This window comes from Cygnus atratus, chromosome 6 (assembly GCF_013377495.2).
Source record: "Cygnus atratus isolate AKBS03 ecotype Queensland, Australia chromosome 6, CAtr_DNAZoo_HiC_assembly, whole genome shotgun sequence".
Taxonomy (NCBI): Eukaryota; Metazoa; Chordata; class Aves; order Anseriformes; family Anatidae; genus Cygnus; species Cygnus atratus.
In genome coordinates, this window is record NC_066367.1 from 39,697,394 (window position 1) to 39,713,897 (window position 16,504).

Sequence of the window (16,504 nt, forward strand, 5' to 3'; positions counted from 1 at the left end):
GGCTCTGTGAACCTACCTGGTGATTTGCATTAGCCAAATTAACAAGAATACTTGCTTATGGATTACTAGATCACTTTATAACTTCTTGATTGAATTCAGACTGCCAAACTACATTTCTTCTCGCTAAGAGTGTAATCAAAACCATTCAAGGAACTCTTGCCTGAGAAATTGTAGATATAAACAGCAATTGCTTATTTCAGTAAACATACTTGTTCACTGCCAAACTAATCACGTTATTGCAGATGGAATCCCTGTATGCAGCTTTTCTTCAGTCTCACATTTAATTGACAGCAAGATGAATCATATCTCTATCAATTCCTAGTGTGCTAATCACTTTGCTTATATTTCAGTTTCTGGTGTGCTGATTTCTATGCTCTTGCTGTACCAGTGGCTATTTGCTTGGGACTCCAGTCTGTCTTCTACTGTATTGGTTGTAGATAATGTGTTTAGTTTAACTATTTTTGTTCTTTTTTAAATGATATCAGCACTTCTTGTACTCTGATTTTTTTTTCATGTATTCTCCTATTTTCCTGAAGTTAAGGTAATAGTTTGAAAATAGTCACCTGTTTTGCTGAAGAAGGCACATCTGGACATCTAGTGCAAAACTTCATTTTGAGCTGGGGATTTTCAATTTTCGTTTAAAGCTTATAAAGTGGAGCATATGTAGCTGAACTTGATCAGCCAAAACGCATGCAGAAATAAGCCATGGATGCATCTGTCTTAAGCTTCCTTCTCAGTGCTATTATCTGTTAGTCGCAGGGTGATATTTAGGGAAAATAGGAAACTGGTATCAGTGGCTTGTGTATATTCCCTGCAATTATACAGCTCTAAAACGTGTGCTTAATACAACAGCTTGCTGAGGAGAGCCATGGACAGTGGAGGAAGCCAAACAGCAGTGCTGGCTGTTACCCTGCCGATGCAGGCAGGAAGGCTGCAGCGTTGCAGTTACCAGCTATTCACGGGGAAAACACCTCCTGTGGCCCTCACCCTGCTTTGGGAGGGGAAGCCCACGGAGGAGGGAGCGAAGAGAAGTGCCAGGGTGCTCCCAGTGCCAGCTCCCAGGCGGGAGATGGCAGTGCCCAGGATTCACCGGGCTGCAGAGCAATGCAGAAGCTGAACTTCTGTGTAGCCCCAAGGCTTTGTACCTCGTTGGGTGGTCTCTGCCAGCCGCCACGGGTGTAGATGTGCGGGAGTGAGGAGATGATGCCATGGGGAGGCTGATCAGGGTCCTCCTCCTCTTCATTTTGACTTAACCTCTCTGCTCTCGGTAACGCCTTGAGCTCCTGGGGGCAGCAGCATGCGTGCCTCTCTCTGCGGCTGCAGCCGGGCCCTTGATGAGGAGACCTTCCGTTGCGGTGCCCTTGTGGCCCACAGACCCACAGAGGGTGGGGCCCGCAGAGCCGGGCCGGAGCTGCAGGCACCGCAGGCCCACACAGTGCCTCGGAGCAAGGGCAGCCCGTGGCTCGGGTGTGGGCACCGTCCGGCTCTCGGCTGTGGCTTGTCTGCCCGCACTTCTGTTGTGGCACCCAGAACCTGCATCTGCTCGCTTTGCTACAGCGGCACCTCCTGAGCCTGCGGCGCTGGGCGAGGCAGTGCGTGAACCCTCCTGGTGCGCTAACCGTGGGGTGGGTGGAGGGAAGCAGGGAGTCTGGCTTTGGTCCGTGTTATTAATTTGTTGCCTTTTAATCTACTCAGTAGATGTTATTAGTTATAGCTTTTTTTGATTTCGAAGTACGCTGTCTTATTGATGTCCTAATCAACTAACTGAGAGCAGTACGTATGGAAAAACAAGTAGTAATGCCATAGCTTGTCATGATTCGGCAGATTCTGCTTCCTTGTTTTGAATCTCACCCTTTTCTTTTATTATATTATAGTAAGGAAACATATCTTCCTGAGATAAAGTTAAGCACTCTTGGTCTAGCCCAGTTTTCCTCATTGAGCTGTAACACACAGAATGGAAGTAGCTGTGGCTGCCCTGATTTGCATGAGCTGCTTGCACTCTAGTCAGTATAACACATGATTGCGGGATGAATGTGATCATTAATTGTCTCTTGAATATGCACTTCCTTCAGACACGACTGCTGCTTACGGACTTTATTTTCCTGTTGTACAATAGTGATAAGTTTATAGGGACACTGAGAAATGATACTCTTCAATCATAACTGAACCCGAGTTTAGGCTTCATGTGCATGGCTGAATTGGCTGTTAATTTACAGTGGATGTGTTGCAAGAATCACTTACCTTTAACTCCCCGGGTCTGCTCACAGAGCTCTGTGACAACCAGCGAATTGCCTGCTAAAGAGGAGCTGCACCACTTGGCCAGATAGCTTCTGGAAACCCGCTCAGCTGCAGATAGGAACAGATGGCCGCAAGCGGCTGAGCTACCTTTTGTCAGTCAAGCTGTTTTACTATGGCAGGTGTATATTCCCGTTCCATTGCAAATGCCAGGGGAAGTGCTTGGAGTTATTAAAACCTGAAGATGGCTTGTACGAGCAGATAGCTCTCCGTAACTACAGGGGAACTCAGATCAGCTGAGCAATGACTGAAACACCAAGGCAGGGCAAGCTGCATGTGGTGGTGTGTTTGTATGGTGGGACTGAGCGTGGGAGCAATTTCTGTAGGAATTGTAATTCACAGTTAACAGTGCAATAAGCAATAAAATTATTTTATAACTGAGAAAGTCGTCTAGTTCAGCTTATTCAAGAAACGTTTGGAAATAAAAACTTAAATAAGGGAGCTTCCTTGCCAGTGTCAAATTAATGCTGGTTGTAAGTAGTGATTGGAAAGAGATTATTTGAACAGTAGATTGTTTTAGATAATAGTAAGAAAGTAGTATTTTTGTCAAACGAATTTACTTTCTTCTGGAAAAGATGGATCCTTTGTGTATTCAATAAATAAATAGTGAAGAGAGAGTCACAGCCTAGCTGTGTGCAGAATGAGGGACAATAGTGAATGGGGAAAAATTGTAAGGAAAAGACCTGGAGCTGAAATCAGAGGAAGCACACATGACTTAAGATCTTGCATCCTATTTAACTGTTTGAATAACTGATGCCTGCCTGTAGCCTATTGTGTATACAATTACTGTGCTGTTACGTGAGACATTGCTGTGGGTTCATGTTTTATGAAATATGTGCTCAGTAATAAGGTTTGGTGATTTCCAGTGACTGCAAAGGTTTGCAGAATTCATTTTAAATCTATATTAACTGAAGAGAGCCTTTGGAAATAAGTTGAAGCCGTAACATTTAAACCAAAGCCCATACTTGTGGACTAAGCAAGCGTGTCAGCCGTTCTCACCAGGGTCACTACACTGGGAGCAGGGGTGGCCTGCAGAAAATCAGCAGTGTGCTGGAGAGATTCCCAAACCACTTCAGTAGAATCTGAACTGCTCTGCAAACTGCCACACTGTTAACTTTTTGTAACTGTAAAGAAAAGTTTTACTTTAGCGGGCTGAAGGATATAATTTGCTTTGTTTAGAAGATTTTTAAAAAAATGTAGAAATAGTTTGTCAAATATCGTACACTAAAACACTGAAGAAACTATGTAGTCTTATGAACTTAATCAAATTTGAGCTTAGATTAATGCCACTGTGCAAGCAATCAATTTTAAAATATAAAATGTACATTAATCTTTAAGTCCTTTGCTTGATGGATTTTATTGTCAGAGTTGAGAACCTGTGTATTTTTTAACTATTTCCTGTGCATCCTGTAACGTTTCACATAGCAGAAGTCTATTCCTAGTTATAACATAAGTAATAGCATTTGAATACAGCATTGTATTTACTTCATCTTACCCACTTCAGTGTGTTAGCCCTTACTGTTGTTAATACTATTTGTTCCATAATGTTTTAATACAGTATTGTCATCATATCTAGGTTAGGTGACTTGGGATATTTGAGTTTTCCTTTGTTTATAAAAAGTGCTGTGATTTGTTGTTGCATGTGTATGTATGTGTACATGTATATTTTTGTATACACAATAAATACAGATCCTTATGTTTTGTTTTTAACCATTGTAGGGTACCTTTGTGAATGTCCAAGCTGCAGAAGCAGTGACTGTTCCAATAAAGCACGATTTTCCCACAAGAGAAGAGCAGATTTTGGCACTACAAACCACACGTGAATTTGATGTCCTTGTTATAGGTGGAGGAGCGACAGGATGTGGCTGTGCTTTAGATGCAGTCACCAGGGGTAAGACTTGAAAATAAATTGCATTTCATTCTTGGATTACATGGTTTATAACAAATTAATCAGATTGGCTTTCTCAAAATCACTTGAAGGTCGAGGACATGTCCTCTGAATGCCTGGTTATAAAACTTTCTGATCTCAGAAGTTGAAATGAACTCAAAGAAAAGTCATTATTTTTGTTTCAGCAGTCTTCACTGTCTAGATGTTTATGCAGTTCACGTTAACATAAGCCTTTTTGCTGGCCACTCCTGGAGGGACTTATCTTCTGTTGCTTCTTACTTAGCAGGTTTATCTGTAGTCACACTTGTGTCTGCAGCAAAGAGAAGACACTTGCACAGCACTTCTAGCAAGTACGTTGAAAGGGGCAAGCATGAATTCTGGATGAGGCATAGTGGCTCTCAAGCTCATTTCTTGTAATGTGAGATAGCTACAGCTTCTGTTGCTTTATAGCTGGTTGTTATATTGCAGATTTAGAGAAGTCTGTCTGGATTTTCAATGAAGACACATCATTCAGTCTGCAGGTGCATGGAGTAGGTCTGTGCTCTGATTTTTTTTTTCTTGTAGGAGATTAGCTGTGTAACTGGTTTAAGAAGGTACTCAAAGTGGCAGAATTGAATCTTAACCTTATGTGTAGCCTTAACTTTGGAAAAGCTTGAAGTAAATTGAGTTTAAGATCATGCTTTTTACCTGACTTCTGTGAGAGGCTGAGAATATGTAGTATCAAACATCTGTTGCCTGATAGAGGTGTGGCAGCCTCTGCAGCCTTTCAGTCCTGTGCAGAGTTCTAGTTATGGGGTGAAAATGTAGGACACCAACACCTGCTGTCATCCACCTTGCACGGTAACCGTAGCCAGCAGGTCCTAATCAAACTTGACTGCTCTCAGAGATGATTAGTAATTTTACAAGTTCAGTGAAAATAGAGCTTTAGATAAGGAAGTAAGAATGCACGGGTTGTCTTTCTGAAAGAGGCCGTAGCATCAAGTCCTGTTCTGTTAAAATGCTATATCGTATTTTTATTCAAAAAGCTGTGTAAAGACTTGTGAGAAAAGCTCATCTTGGAATATTGTCTATCCGTTGTTTTTTTTAGCGGAATTGACCAATGAAAGGGAATCAATCACTATCTTAGTGTCTGTGTGTCTTGACCTTGTTTCAGTTCTTGGAACTGAAGTGGGGAAAGAATACGGTACAAAAAGTAGTATATAGTCATAAAATTCTGGAGGTTCTTAACATGTAGTTATGTCAGAAGTAAGAGGCAACACCTGACTCCAGGAGTGTTATGTGGAGTCTGAATTAGAAAACACTTGTCCAGAAGGTGTGAGCGCTTTGAAATGGATTGAGCAGTAAGTAATGCATCATTGGGAGATGAATACAAATTCAGTTTATTACCAAGTTACCTTTAATAATACACGAAAAGGTATCTCTTAATTTCTGCCTTTGCTATATTGTGGTGGAAAATGCAGTTGTAAAGGTAAACAGAAAATATTATAGGTAATCTATATTTATCCTTTGACTAGACATTATGATCATATCAGTAGATTCTGAAGTGTGAAATATTCCTAGGCATTTGGTAATGAATTGTGCATTGTTGCTGTTCATTCATGGAACTTGCTCTTATTCTGTTTGCTTCACTTAACAACAAATCTTGCTTTTCATGTGTTTGATATATCTTCACCAAATTATTTCTGATTATATCCATTAATCTTTGTTACATTTGACAAAAACAAATTACTCTGATCTTTGGAAGTTACCAGTAATAATTTAAGGACATAAATTTTGGGAGACCAACAGATGTTAAAATCTACTTTCAACAACCAAAAATATGAAGCCGTCCTCAAAGACGGTGAAGGAGGGACCTGAGGGATAGCTTCTAATGCAGGTAGTGCTCTCCTCCCTGGGCATCACAGTTGTGTTGTTGCTGTTGGTTTCAGAAACAGTATCGCTGAATTTCCTTTTGCCTTGCCTGCATAGTTTTAGGATTCCTCCGGTGCTGGAGGGGGGTCTGTTATGCTAATTTCTATAACAGATTGTCCTTCTACATATGTTTACATACGTTTTGTAAGTGAAAGATTGCCATGTTCTTGTCCTGTGGTGCTTTTCTTAGTTGGGTTTACTTATGCTGGATACTGGGAGTCAGTGACGGCTGTCCTGTAGCTGTGTGCCAGATACAGGCTGTTGCCTGTATCTTATCGTTAAAAAGCACCTGTTAATCACACATTTCCTTTCTCTTCCTTTCTTTTAACTTCCATTAAATAACCTAATGCCAGTCTCCTTCGAGATGAGGGTACCAGCACTTTCTTCGTATGCAGGACGTACTGCAGACAGTACTGGGGTGTGTGGGGTCATAGCGACTGCTGTATGAGGCTGCGTGCCTTCACCCACAGAAAGCTTTTTTTCCAGTCCTTCAGTGTAACTGGGGACACAAACATACACGCTCAGAGTTTGCGTTAGAACAAGCCTTATAATGCTCAATGTTCATGGTAAAGCACTGTGTGTTCTGGACTCGTATGAATGTTTCTGAGCCATGTGGTTATCCCTTTTTTGTGCTAGTAAAACTGTCAGCACCTGGCAGTGTCATGCATTTTGAGTATGTGTCTGAAATGTTTGTACTGTCTAGTAACTAACATTTTGTGTATGTGCCCTTTGCCTATATAATGTGTAAAAGGAGGATGTCTGAATGAGCACTGTCGTAGTAAGTACATAGCAAGCTGCAGATAAACTTAGTTTTTCACTTTCCTACAGTTCCTAGCTCAGTTAATATAATACATATTTGTCTTAATTATAAAATTAATTTCATATATATGACAGAATATTATACATATGCATGCATGTTCTCCATATCTCTGGATCCAAATGTTTTTAAAAAAAAAAAAAGTGAAACAGCCTCTGAAGGTCCCCAGAACCAAGGTCTGGGTAGTGACACACATTGAACCAGAGCTTCCACGGTTATAAATTGCATGTTGATAATGTCTGTTTAATTTTGTTGGTAAAATGAATTTATGGCAAACTCATATTTGTGCAAACTCACAAATAATGAGTAACAAGCTTCAGTATTAGAAGTAGTTGTTCATTTGCTTCCCCATAAAAATCAGGGGGGTTTGCTCTATCTTTAAACATCTGGGACTGTGATTGTGGATTACACCTGTAAAGCTGGTATACAGTTGGTTTTGAATGGAGTGATTGCCTATGGTGAAATGCTGAATATGGTCTTAAACCTGAAAGATTGGTCTGGCTTGGATGCAGCAAAGCTACGGAACACAGCATGTTTTATCTTAGCCCTGTGGCTGATGATGGTCTCATTAGAAGTGGTCGCAAGTTTTCAACTTGCAATATACATAGTGTCTGGTGTTCTGGTACATTTACGTAGTCTTGCGTTACACCTTAAATATCGTCTATGTTAAGGAAAACCTCCCTCTTTTTTGTCTGTTAAACAAATAAGGTTGCATTGGAGCCCTGCCACTGCCGTTGAAGTTCACCATGCTTTTCCTTTCAAGTCTTCCTCCAATCCGTAATCACTTATTTCAGTAGAATAGCATTAAGATTTGGTTGGTTTTGGGTGCTACAGCTTTCTTGAGTAAACTGCTTGGGGAGCAAAATAATGGCTGTGCCAGGATTCACAGTGGTATTGTGGGGATGACTTGAAAGCGTTGATCCAGTGGGCTCTTCCTTGGGCGTGAGCACATCAGTGCCAGGAGAGCCCATCACAGGGCACCTCTTAAGCAAACTTGAAGAAAGAAGACAAAGATGCCAGTTGTCTGCCTGGCTGGTATGCTGTTGAAATTACTAGTGTGATAGATTTAGAGCTCTCTGCTGCAAAGAGTTAAGAGTATTCATGAAAATATTCTGTTCCTGCCATGAATACAAACTATAATTTGCTTGAGGGAGCATGGCCCCTATAATGTACTGTAATGCCTTTCTATTGTGAAATATCCAGGTTTTAATGTGCTTCTGTTTAAGTTCTGTTTTGACTTTTCCCTTAGGAAGAAGGCTAAAATTTTTCATTACAATATAGACAGTGCACTACACTTTGAATACAAATTTATCCATGTACAGAGTAATTTTTCTTGTGATTGTCTCTACCCTAGAGAAGTGTCTTTAATGAATTACATACAAATTGTGTAATTTAAGAAGTTAATTTGGTTTTCTGGTAACACAGGACTAAAAACAGCCCTTCTAGAAAGAGATGATTTCTCATCAGGGACCAGCAGCAGGAGTACTAAATTGATCCATGGTGGAGTGAGATATCTTCAGAAGGCCATCATGAAGTTGGATTTTGAGCAGGTAATTGTTTATGCTGGTTGTTAAGCAAAAATTGCTAGTAGACACTTCCCTTATCCCAAACATATCCAACTTCTCTTTATTTTTTAATACTTGACTGAGTATAGTGGCTGTGCAGTACAAAACAGGAAAATGTATTCTCCAGTTGAACTTTCCAGAACATGGAAACTGGTGCAGCCATCTCTGCATAAATTCGCTTACGTGCAATCTAATAGGTGTACCTTTTAGACTGTGTGTGTATATATTGGGAAGGGAGGGCAGAAACAGGGTTGGCTTGAGAATAAAAAGAGGTTCTTACCTGTTTGGATAGGAATTTGCGTAGTGGGGGAGAGGGGGATTGTCTTGATTTTTAAAATGGATAAAGAAAATATGGTAAATACGCAATTATAAGTTAATGCGCATGTATTTTTGTGTTGCCTTAGTCTGGTGGAAGCACGATGTTCTTGTTTTGAGAAATGAATTTGTCGTCTCATTGAAACCTCTCTAACTTAAAATACATTTTAATGGTCATAATACCATTAGATAAAAAAGGTGACTAATTGGGGTAAAAAAAAAAAGGCATAGTTATCTAGCTATAGAAATCAGCATTTCTTTTTCTCCCAAAGAACAACTTCATATTGATTGATGCGCATTGATTTGGAGAGGAACACTTCTGCATTTGCAACTCAGAGTTAGTACAGGATTTAATCGTGGGAATCGGCACAGAAGCAATACCTTGGGATGTTTTCTAAACCTCCTTAATGGCTTCCTGCTCATAGTTAGCAGTAACACAGCTTATTGGCCTTTGTGTTCAAATGAAAAATTGTTCAACTGATGTGTCAAGATACCAGAATGACAGTACTCAACTTGTTTGGAAAATATTTTTATTAATTTTTGAAATTTTCAGCAAATGGTAGTGTGTTCCTGAAAGAACTGTAAAAATTGTTAGGTATTTGCATTGGTAAGCAGTTTTTCATTAAATGTTGCATGTTGAGACAAAACTGGGTAACTTAAAATTCACATATACACTCTTTTACAGTACAGGATGGTGAAAGAAGCACTTCAGGAGCGTGCAAATCTGCTTGAAATTGCTCCTCACCTATCAGCTCCTTTGCCTATAATGCTACCTGTTTACAAGTAAGTTCTGCTATTGTACCTCTCCTTTACTATTTCTTCTGACAAGCAAGGTATTTCCCTAGAGAAATTTACCTAGAGGAGTTTACAGATGTCTCTTTCCAAGCGTGTCTTTAAACCTGTCACAAATCTTGTCCTCCAGGAGGTGAGATGTTGCCGTATTGCAGTAGAGGAAATTCTCTTATGGCACCAATCTGCTATCACTGCTGCCCAGTAGCACCACTTGGACTTCTGCTCTGTGGTGCATTTTTACTGTTACAATAGGTGTGAAGGAGCGGAGTTCACAGCTGGAGTGAACTCATAATTCCCAGACTATTACTTACTGTTCTTTCCAGTACATCCTTGTCTTCAATGCATGCTATAGCATAGTTTTCTTTACAAGGTACTGTGTAGTCCTAACAACTGCCAGTGTCAGTGCAGTAAGCCGGTACACTGGCCTTCTGCTGTATGTGACAATTTCTTGTTAAGAGAACAATTTCATCATCTTATGAGAGACTAAGTGATTTGTGTTAGGTGTTTTTGTATCTGTAAGGACAGTTATTCAGTAGAACAGGCTACTTATAAAAGTGAATTTTTGATTAATCTTAATGTATAGCCTTATTCCTGTCTTAGGGGGCTTGTAATAGGGGGAGCTCATGTAGGTCTGCAGTGGACTGTATTTAGTTGATCTTGTCTGTGGAGGAGGTGTTACTGAGATGTGCATTTCAGGAATTCTTTCATCTTTTGCCAAAAGTTTGGTTCTTCCTTCAAGACACAGCTTTATTTTTTCATTTTACACTGAAGTAGAAAAACAATTTATGATCTTAATTCTAGAATAAATACAGTCTTGAATGTACTTGACTTACTGTAGTGAGCAGATTAGTTGAAAATAAAGTGAACAATACATCATAACTTTTTGCGCTATATTTTGATATTGTGAATTTGTATGATAGTACAAAACTAAAACTAGTGTAATATAGCATACTGTGTTACTTAACGTGTTCTATGTTAAAACAATAAGTGCATGCATGCATTTTTTTTATTTCATTTCATTGGAACTTTTTTCCCTGCAGATGGTGGCAATTGCCGTACTACTGGGTTGGAATAAAACTGTATGACCTCGTGGCAGGAAGTCAGTGTCTGAAAAGCAGTTACGTCCTTAGCAAGTCAAGAGCCTTGGAGCTCTTTCCAATGCTACGCAAAGATAAGCTTGTTGGAGCTATTGTCTACTATGACGGTACGTTCCCGTCCAGTGCTTTTGTTATTACTTCGAGCTGTATTGGGGTGGGGAGAGTGGGGGGGTTGGTGGGATGACACCCATATGCAACTACATATCAGGTATGCTGATTCTGCAAAGGGAAGAACAACTTGAAGGATTCAATTTGCGTCTGAATTTGTCTGTCAAATGGATGCTTACATTGCTCACCACCATAACTTAGGGGTGTACAAGAGAATATATCTGTTTTCTTAGCTAGTGGGTATAGTGATATGTGAAGGCCTCCTAGTGTTCTAGTGATTCCCTACAACTATCCAGCTGTGTATGACTTTTCTGTGTTGGAGAGGCCAGGTTCTTTCTGCTGCAAATATTCTATGCATGTGGTACTTGATTCTTCAGCCTGTTTTGTCTAAGAAGTTAAATATCCTCATGACTATACTGTAAAAACTATTCTTAGTTAGTTAATAGCTATATATTGTTAGGTTTCAGAATCCTGTGTTTACTTTGGGCTTTGCCTTGTTTTAAATAAAGTTATGACCCTAGTATAAAGCATGCTATGTAGAACACTACTTGCAAGTGTTTGGGTTGAACTCTTCTCAGACAGAACAGTTACTCTGAGGAATTGTCTGTCAGGCAAGTGTGGTCATTCCAATAATGCCAAATGGTTTACTGTTGTATACTTCTGGTTTGAAAATAGTTTAAAACCAGATTTAGATGATCTGGCTCCCAGTTGTGGTTCTTACACAGGGTTGGATGAGGTCTGGATGAATTATTTTTTTGTACTGGCAATAAATCTCTCTGGTCTGCAAAGAGAGCTTTCATTGTAGTTCTAATCAAATAGTAGAGACTTGAACAGAAACCGTTTGAGTCTTATAGCAACCCCTTCAAGTGAAAAGATCATAAAATCATGAGAGGAAAAATGCTTCCAGCTTGAGTTAAGACTATCTGATACAATAGATTAAGGTATGTTTGTGTATAGCATTTACACAAAATCAGTGTCTGAGAGAACATAAATGCTTTCTGCAAGTCTTACAATGTTCATTGAGAATAGAATGGTGATTTAATAGAACTTACTATTGCGGTTGTCTTGAAACAGCAGTTTTCATGTTCAGAAGTGTTCACGCTTACTCACATCCCCAAGTTTTGAAGGATTGTAATTCATCTTTGTAATGCAAGAACAGATGAGCCTTTTTGTCTTGTTTGGTGAAACAAGTCTCTAGTGGTAAGTCTGTAGGAAAGTTTTGTTGCAACAGGTGCCTCAGTGGATCTTCTGAGAAGAGAGTGCCTTAACCCCATCTCTGTCCCGTCAGAATCTACAGATATACAAGACAGTCTGTAAACAAAATTGGTAAGGGATTAGTTGGCTTCCTTGACAAATAGCTACCTAGAAATTTTGCTTGTCTAGGATATTAGTTTGTCTGTTTATGCACAGCTGTCTTGAGCGTTATCCATATTGCAGTGTCTCAGTACATTGTAATGTTATGCTAGTTTTATCCCCAAACAGCCAGAACATCAGTATTCTTAAATACTGAATTTTGTAAAGGAAAAACAAAATGATGAAAAGCACTGCTCAGGTTGGAGTACCAGGGTATACTGTTGTAACTTTCTTGATGCGATGCACTTGATTATATTAACATATCTGGCAGGTAGAGTATTTTGCGTCAGGCTTGTATGCTGTTTTGTAGTGTGTTTTCATTGGCATTGGATTTCTATTCCCCTTTCTCCAGGTCTCTTGCACTTACTTCCCCAAAAAAAAAAAGAAAATTTTGGTAAAACTTCCTTGATAATATCAAAAAGTCAAATGTGTTGAGGATAGTAGGGCAAAAAAGACAAATTCCTCCAAAGAATAAATAGCTTAAAACACTGACTTACTTCAGTAGTGGAACAGTTCTTAGCTTTTACCTGCACATGTAATTTTTGACCTTTTAGAAGCCAGAAGGGTCTTCACACAATTGATTTTAAAGGTAGTATTTTTCCCTTTTTAGAACTACATTTATACTATTCATCAGTTTATCAATAAGGGCTTTTCTACTAGGAAGAAGTAGGAGGGATTCTTGAAACACACTGGGCTTGGGTAGTATTGTGTAGTGTGGCTTCTGACAAACATGCATGTTGGTAATTGTAGGCTATATCATACAGAGCCCAGCGGAGTAAAAACAGACCTGGATGCTTGTATAAGTTCTTATTTGGGAGGGAGTAGGTGAGATTAAAAGGATAGACTTGCCTTCTTTAGGGTGAAGTACAAATTATCTTCTTTACCTTTAAGACACAGAGTGAATAACAAATCTTGTTTTTTAAATAACCTCTAGTGGGGTTATGTGGTACTTCAACTGTGCCAAACTGAAGAAACGAAAACTTTTGTGTACTGTAAGAAGAGCTGCTGTAAGTACCGTGCATAGAAGTAGTTCAGATTTAGTTTTTCATTATCATAAGCTATTCCTTCCCTTAGACTGTTAAGGGATCCCAGGAGTATGTAAGAACAATGAAGTGGTTCTCTTAACTGTAATTACACCTCTCATAAGAGCATTAGAACTTAGGAATCTATAATCTATTGAAGTTTTTTCTGATTAAATAGATGGTTTGGATATATCACAGATATTTACTACTTCAGCATTCTAAGGATATACATTTACAAGATAACCTTAAAGTTGATCTTCAAGTTTGTTGGATGAATAATTGTTTTAAACAGTGTTGCAATAAATCTAAAAATTCATCACTAAGATACCATGTGGTCTTTTAGTGGAAAACATCTGTGCAGCAATACAATGCAAGAGTCATTCAGACCAGGATGTCTCTCGTTTTCTTGCATTCCCAGGCAATAGGAAACAAACCCACATTCTGCGTATTTAAAACAAAGAATAAAATAGAAGAAGGAAAAAAAGGGGGAGCAATGGAAATGTGCAAATAGTGAAGGGCACTTCATGAAGCATGAGGATTGTGTAATCACTGTTTATTCATGCAAGTTCAATAAAGACAGGTATCTGATAGGCTCTTAACAATTGCCCTTCAGTGGAACAGCTGCAATGCTAGCAAGACTTTTAGACTAATGTGGTGAGAGATCTCAAAAACAGACTTCAAGTTTTGCTGCCAGTGGAAACAACTTGTTTATGCTAGTATAACTGGCCTTATTTTGCTTTTGTTATCTGTAGTTGTCCAGAGTCTTATTACTTTATATATTTTTTTTCTCAAGAATTTAGAGAATTACTGCTTTGCAGTTTAAAAACAGAACAAAATGCGTAGCTCCTCAAAACCTCATTGTGTAGAAGTTTCTGAAAGGCTGAGGTATCATACTTCTGAGTTTGTGATGCAACTTTGAGGCTGCGTGTTGTCCAGAATAAGAACTTTCTGACTGATGTTGTATACATTTATAACATGCCGCATTCCAGGATGAAATTTTGTATACAGATGTACGCTGTAGTATTTCCTCCATAGGTCAGTCTATGGTCTGCAGTGTAGATGGGCTCACATTGGATTATAACATGTTAACTGATTTATCTTGAACAATTAACCTGTGTTCTGTTAACAGTGGATCTGCTTTAAGTCATGTGTCAGCAAGCACATTAAATTGTAAATTTCTGATTTGAATTTTAACAATACACTTTCATACTCTAAATCCAAAGGAATGGAGGACAAAAGGAGTAGGATTTGAACTTAAAGTGGAGAAGGGGAAGATGAGGTTGAATTACACTCCTTTTAGTTCTTTTACCAGAAATAGTCATAAACTAGAGCATTAAATAATAGCAAAAAAAATCAGAACATTTGAATCTTAGAATAGGTCATCTTTCTTTTCTGTCCATCCTTTCCCTGTCTTTGCCATGTAATGAGTAGATAAACTAGTCTTTTAAGAACAGTGTCTTAGCTGTTGTAGAAATGCAACTTTCTTATTTTTTTGTTTTTCTCTATTCCTGTCTCTCTCATACTTCTATTTTTTTTGTAGTTCTAAATAACTTCTACTAGCAGAATCTCACTGTTGGGCATGTTGATTGCTGCCACCGCCACCAAAGGGAAGAATTTAAAATGCTCATTATGTAGGTTACTTTTCAACTGGATAAAACCACCTGTCCAGCAATATACATATTGGTTGCAATGTTCTTTTGTCAAAGGAAAGATCAGAAATGCTCTTTGTTTTGTTTTGTAATTGTTGATCAAACTAGTGGCATGTCAAATGATCCATTATTCATGGAAATCTTGTGTTCTGAAACATTGCTGTGGTCATCTTAATTACATTTTAAAAATTGTTTTTACAGGAAAAAAAAAAGATGGTGCATTATAAATGTTGGAAGTACCAGCAATAGCAAATCAGACTTTACCAGAGGCTATTCTTGCTCTGTCTCAGCATCAGGAAACTAAAGCATATGTTGGATGTTAGCCTGGGTGTACACAATGTGTCCTATTTATTCAAGGTTTTCTTTGAAGCCACAACTTACAAGTTTGTTTCTTAGGGGTACATGTCAGACTTAATTTAGCATTTGTTGGTATTAGGATACTCCTGAATAGCAAAAAGGCAACATTTTGGGGGAAGAATGTGGCTGCTATCTGAGCAGTGATCTGTCAGTTTCATTTATGTAGCTCAAGGAAAATTGGAAAAGCAGCACTATGCAGAACGGGGCTGAGATTTCAAGATCATATGCAGAATTATTTTAAAGCATTTTAAATGGAAGAATTAATCTCCATTTAAATCATACATAGTTCATTATGTTAAAAACTAGGGAATACATTAAAGTAGAAATGCAACTGTCCAGAATATTTAAAGTGTTTAGATATTCTAAGTGGCACATCTTCTATCTTTAGGTGCTTGCAGACTTTTTTGTTTACATATTTTGTCTTTCAAGATGAGCCTTTAGGTATGTAAAGAAAATTTGTGCTCTTGAGTCAGTCATGAATTTAAGATTTCAGGGTTTCGTTGACTCCGCTCTTTGAATTTGCTGTTACTTTCTGAAAACAGGAATTAACATATACTACTTCTGTCACTGCTTGGCCACATCAAGGTATTTGATTGCTTAATGTCTTGTTTTACAAATTTCCAGTATACTTACTGGAATGTAAGTAGCTGTTCTTTGTATTCATGCATTCTCGGTGCTTATTCTCTCCTGAAATATTTTAATATGAAGGTTATTTAAAGATAGAAAAGAGAAGCTTTGGCAGAGGATTTAGCTTTCCTTGTTTACAGCAAACCCCATGAGAAATCCTTCCCAGGCACACATCTGTGCACGCACACACATACACACACGGACACAAAAATCAATGCAAAAGAGTAGAGCATTCATTAAACTGTCAAAAATGGAATAAATGCTTTTTTTTTATTTAAGATCTTGTAGCTATTTTCCTAGTATTTGTGTGTCCTGAATTATGAAATGTTATAGCTTTATAATTCATATTTGACAAATTAATATTTTGAGAATGTTATGAGCTGTAATAGGGGTATTACCGTATTATAGATGCAGACAACTCCATGACTTTTTTTCCTTCCCTGGATACAAAAACTCTCTGACAGTTTGTCACTAAAAAGATTTTTCTATAGGTGAAATACACCACTAACCATATTTCTTGGTATTTCAAAATTGAAACTAGATGAATGAGAGAAGCCTTGCAGGCACACTAACTGTAGGTACAACCTGGAAAAGACTCTGTATTCTCCGTATCCAGTTATTTTCAAATACATTTTGTCCCATGTTATATATAATAGAGTTGTATGCGAAATCCTGAAGAAAATCAGCAGCCTGCTATGAGAGAGCTTG

General features: G+C 38.5%; 1 protein-coding gene across 6 annotated transcripts in view; it reads left to right on the forward strand.

The window, feature by feature from the left end:
• Nucleotides 1-16,504, forward strand: part of GPD2 (glycerol-3-phosphate dehydrogenase 2) — a 59,458-nt gene that overhangs the window by 16,151 nt on the left and 26,803 nt on the right. For all 6 annotated transcript variants that reach the window (XM_035566054.2, XM_050711445.1, XM_050711446.1 and 3 more), the window contains 4 exons: nt 4,015-4,186; nt 8,337-8,461; nt 9,477-9,574; nt 10,624-10,787. In XM_035566054.2, coding sequence (XP_035421947.1) covers nt 4,015-4,186; nt 8,337-8,461; nt 9,477-9,574; nt 10,624-10,787 — 559 coding nt within the window. The remainder of the gene's footprint in view (nt 1-4,014; nt 4,187-8,336; nt 8,462-9,476; nt 9,575-10,623; nt 10,788-16,504) is intronic.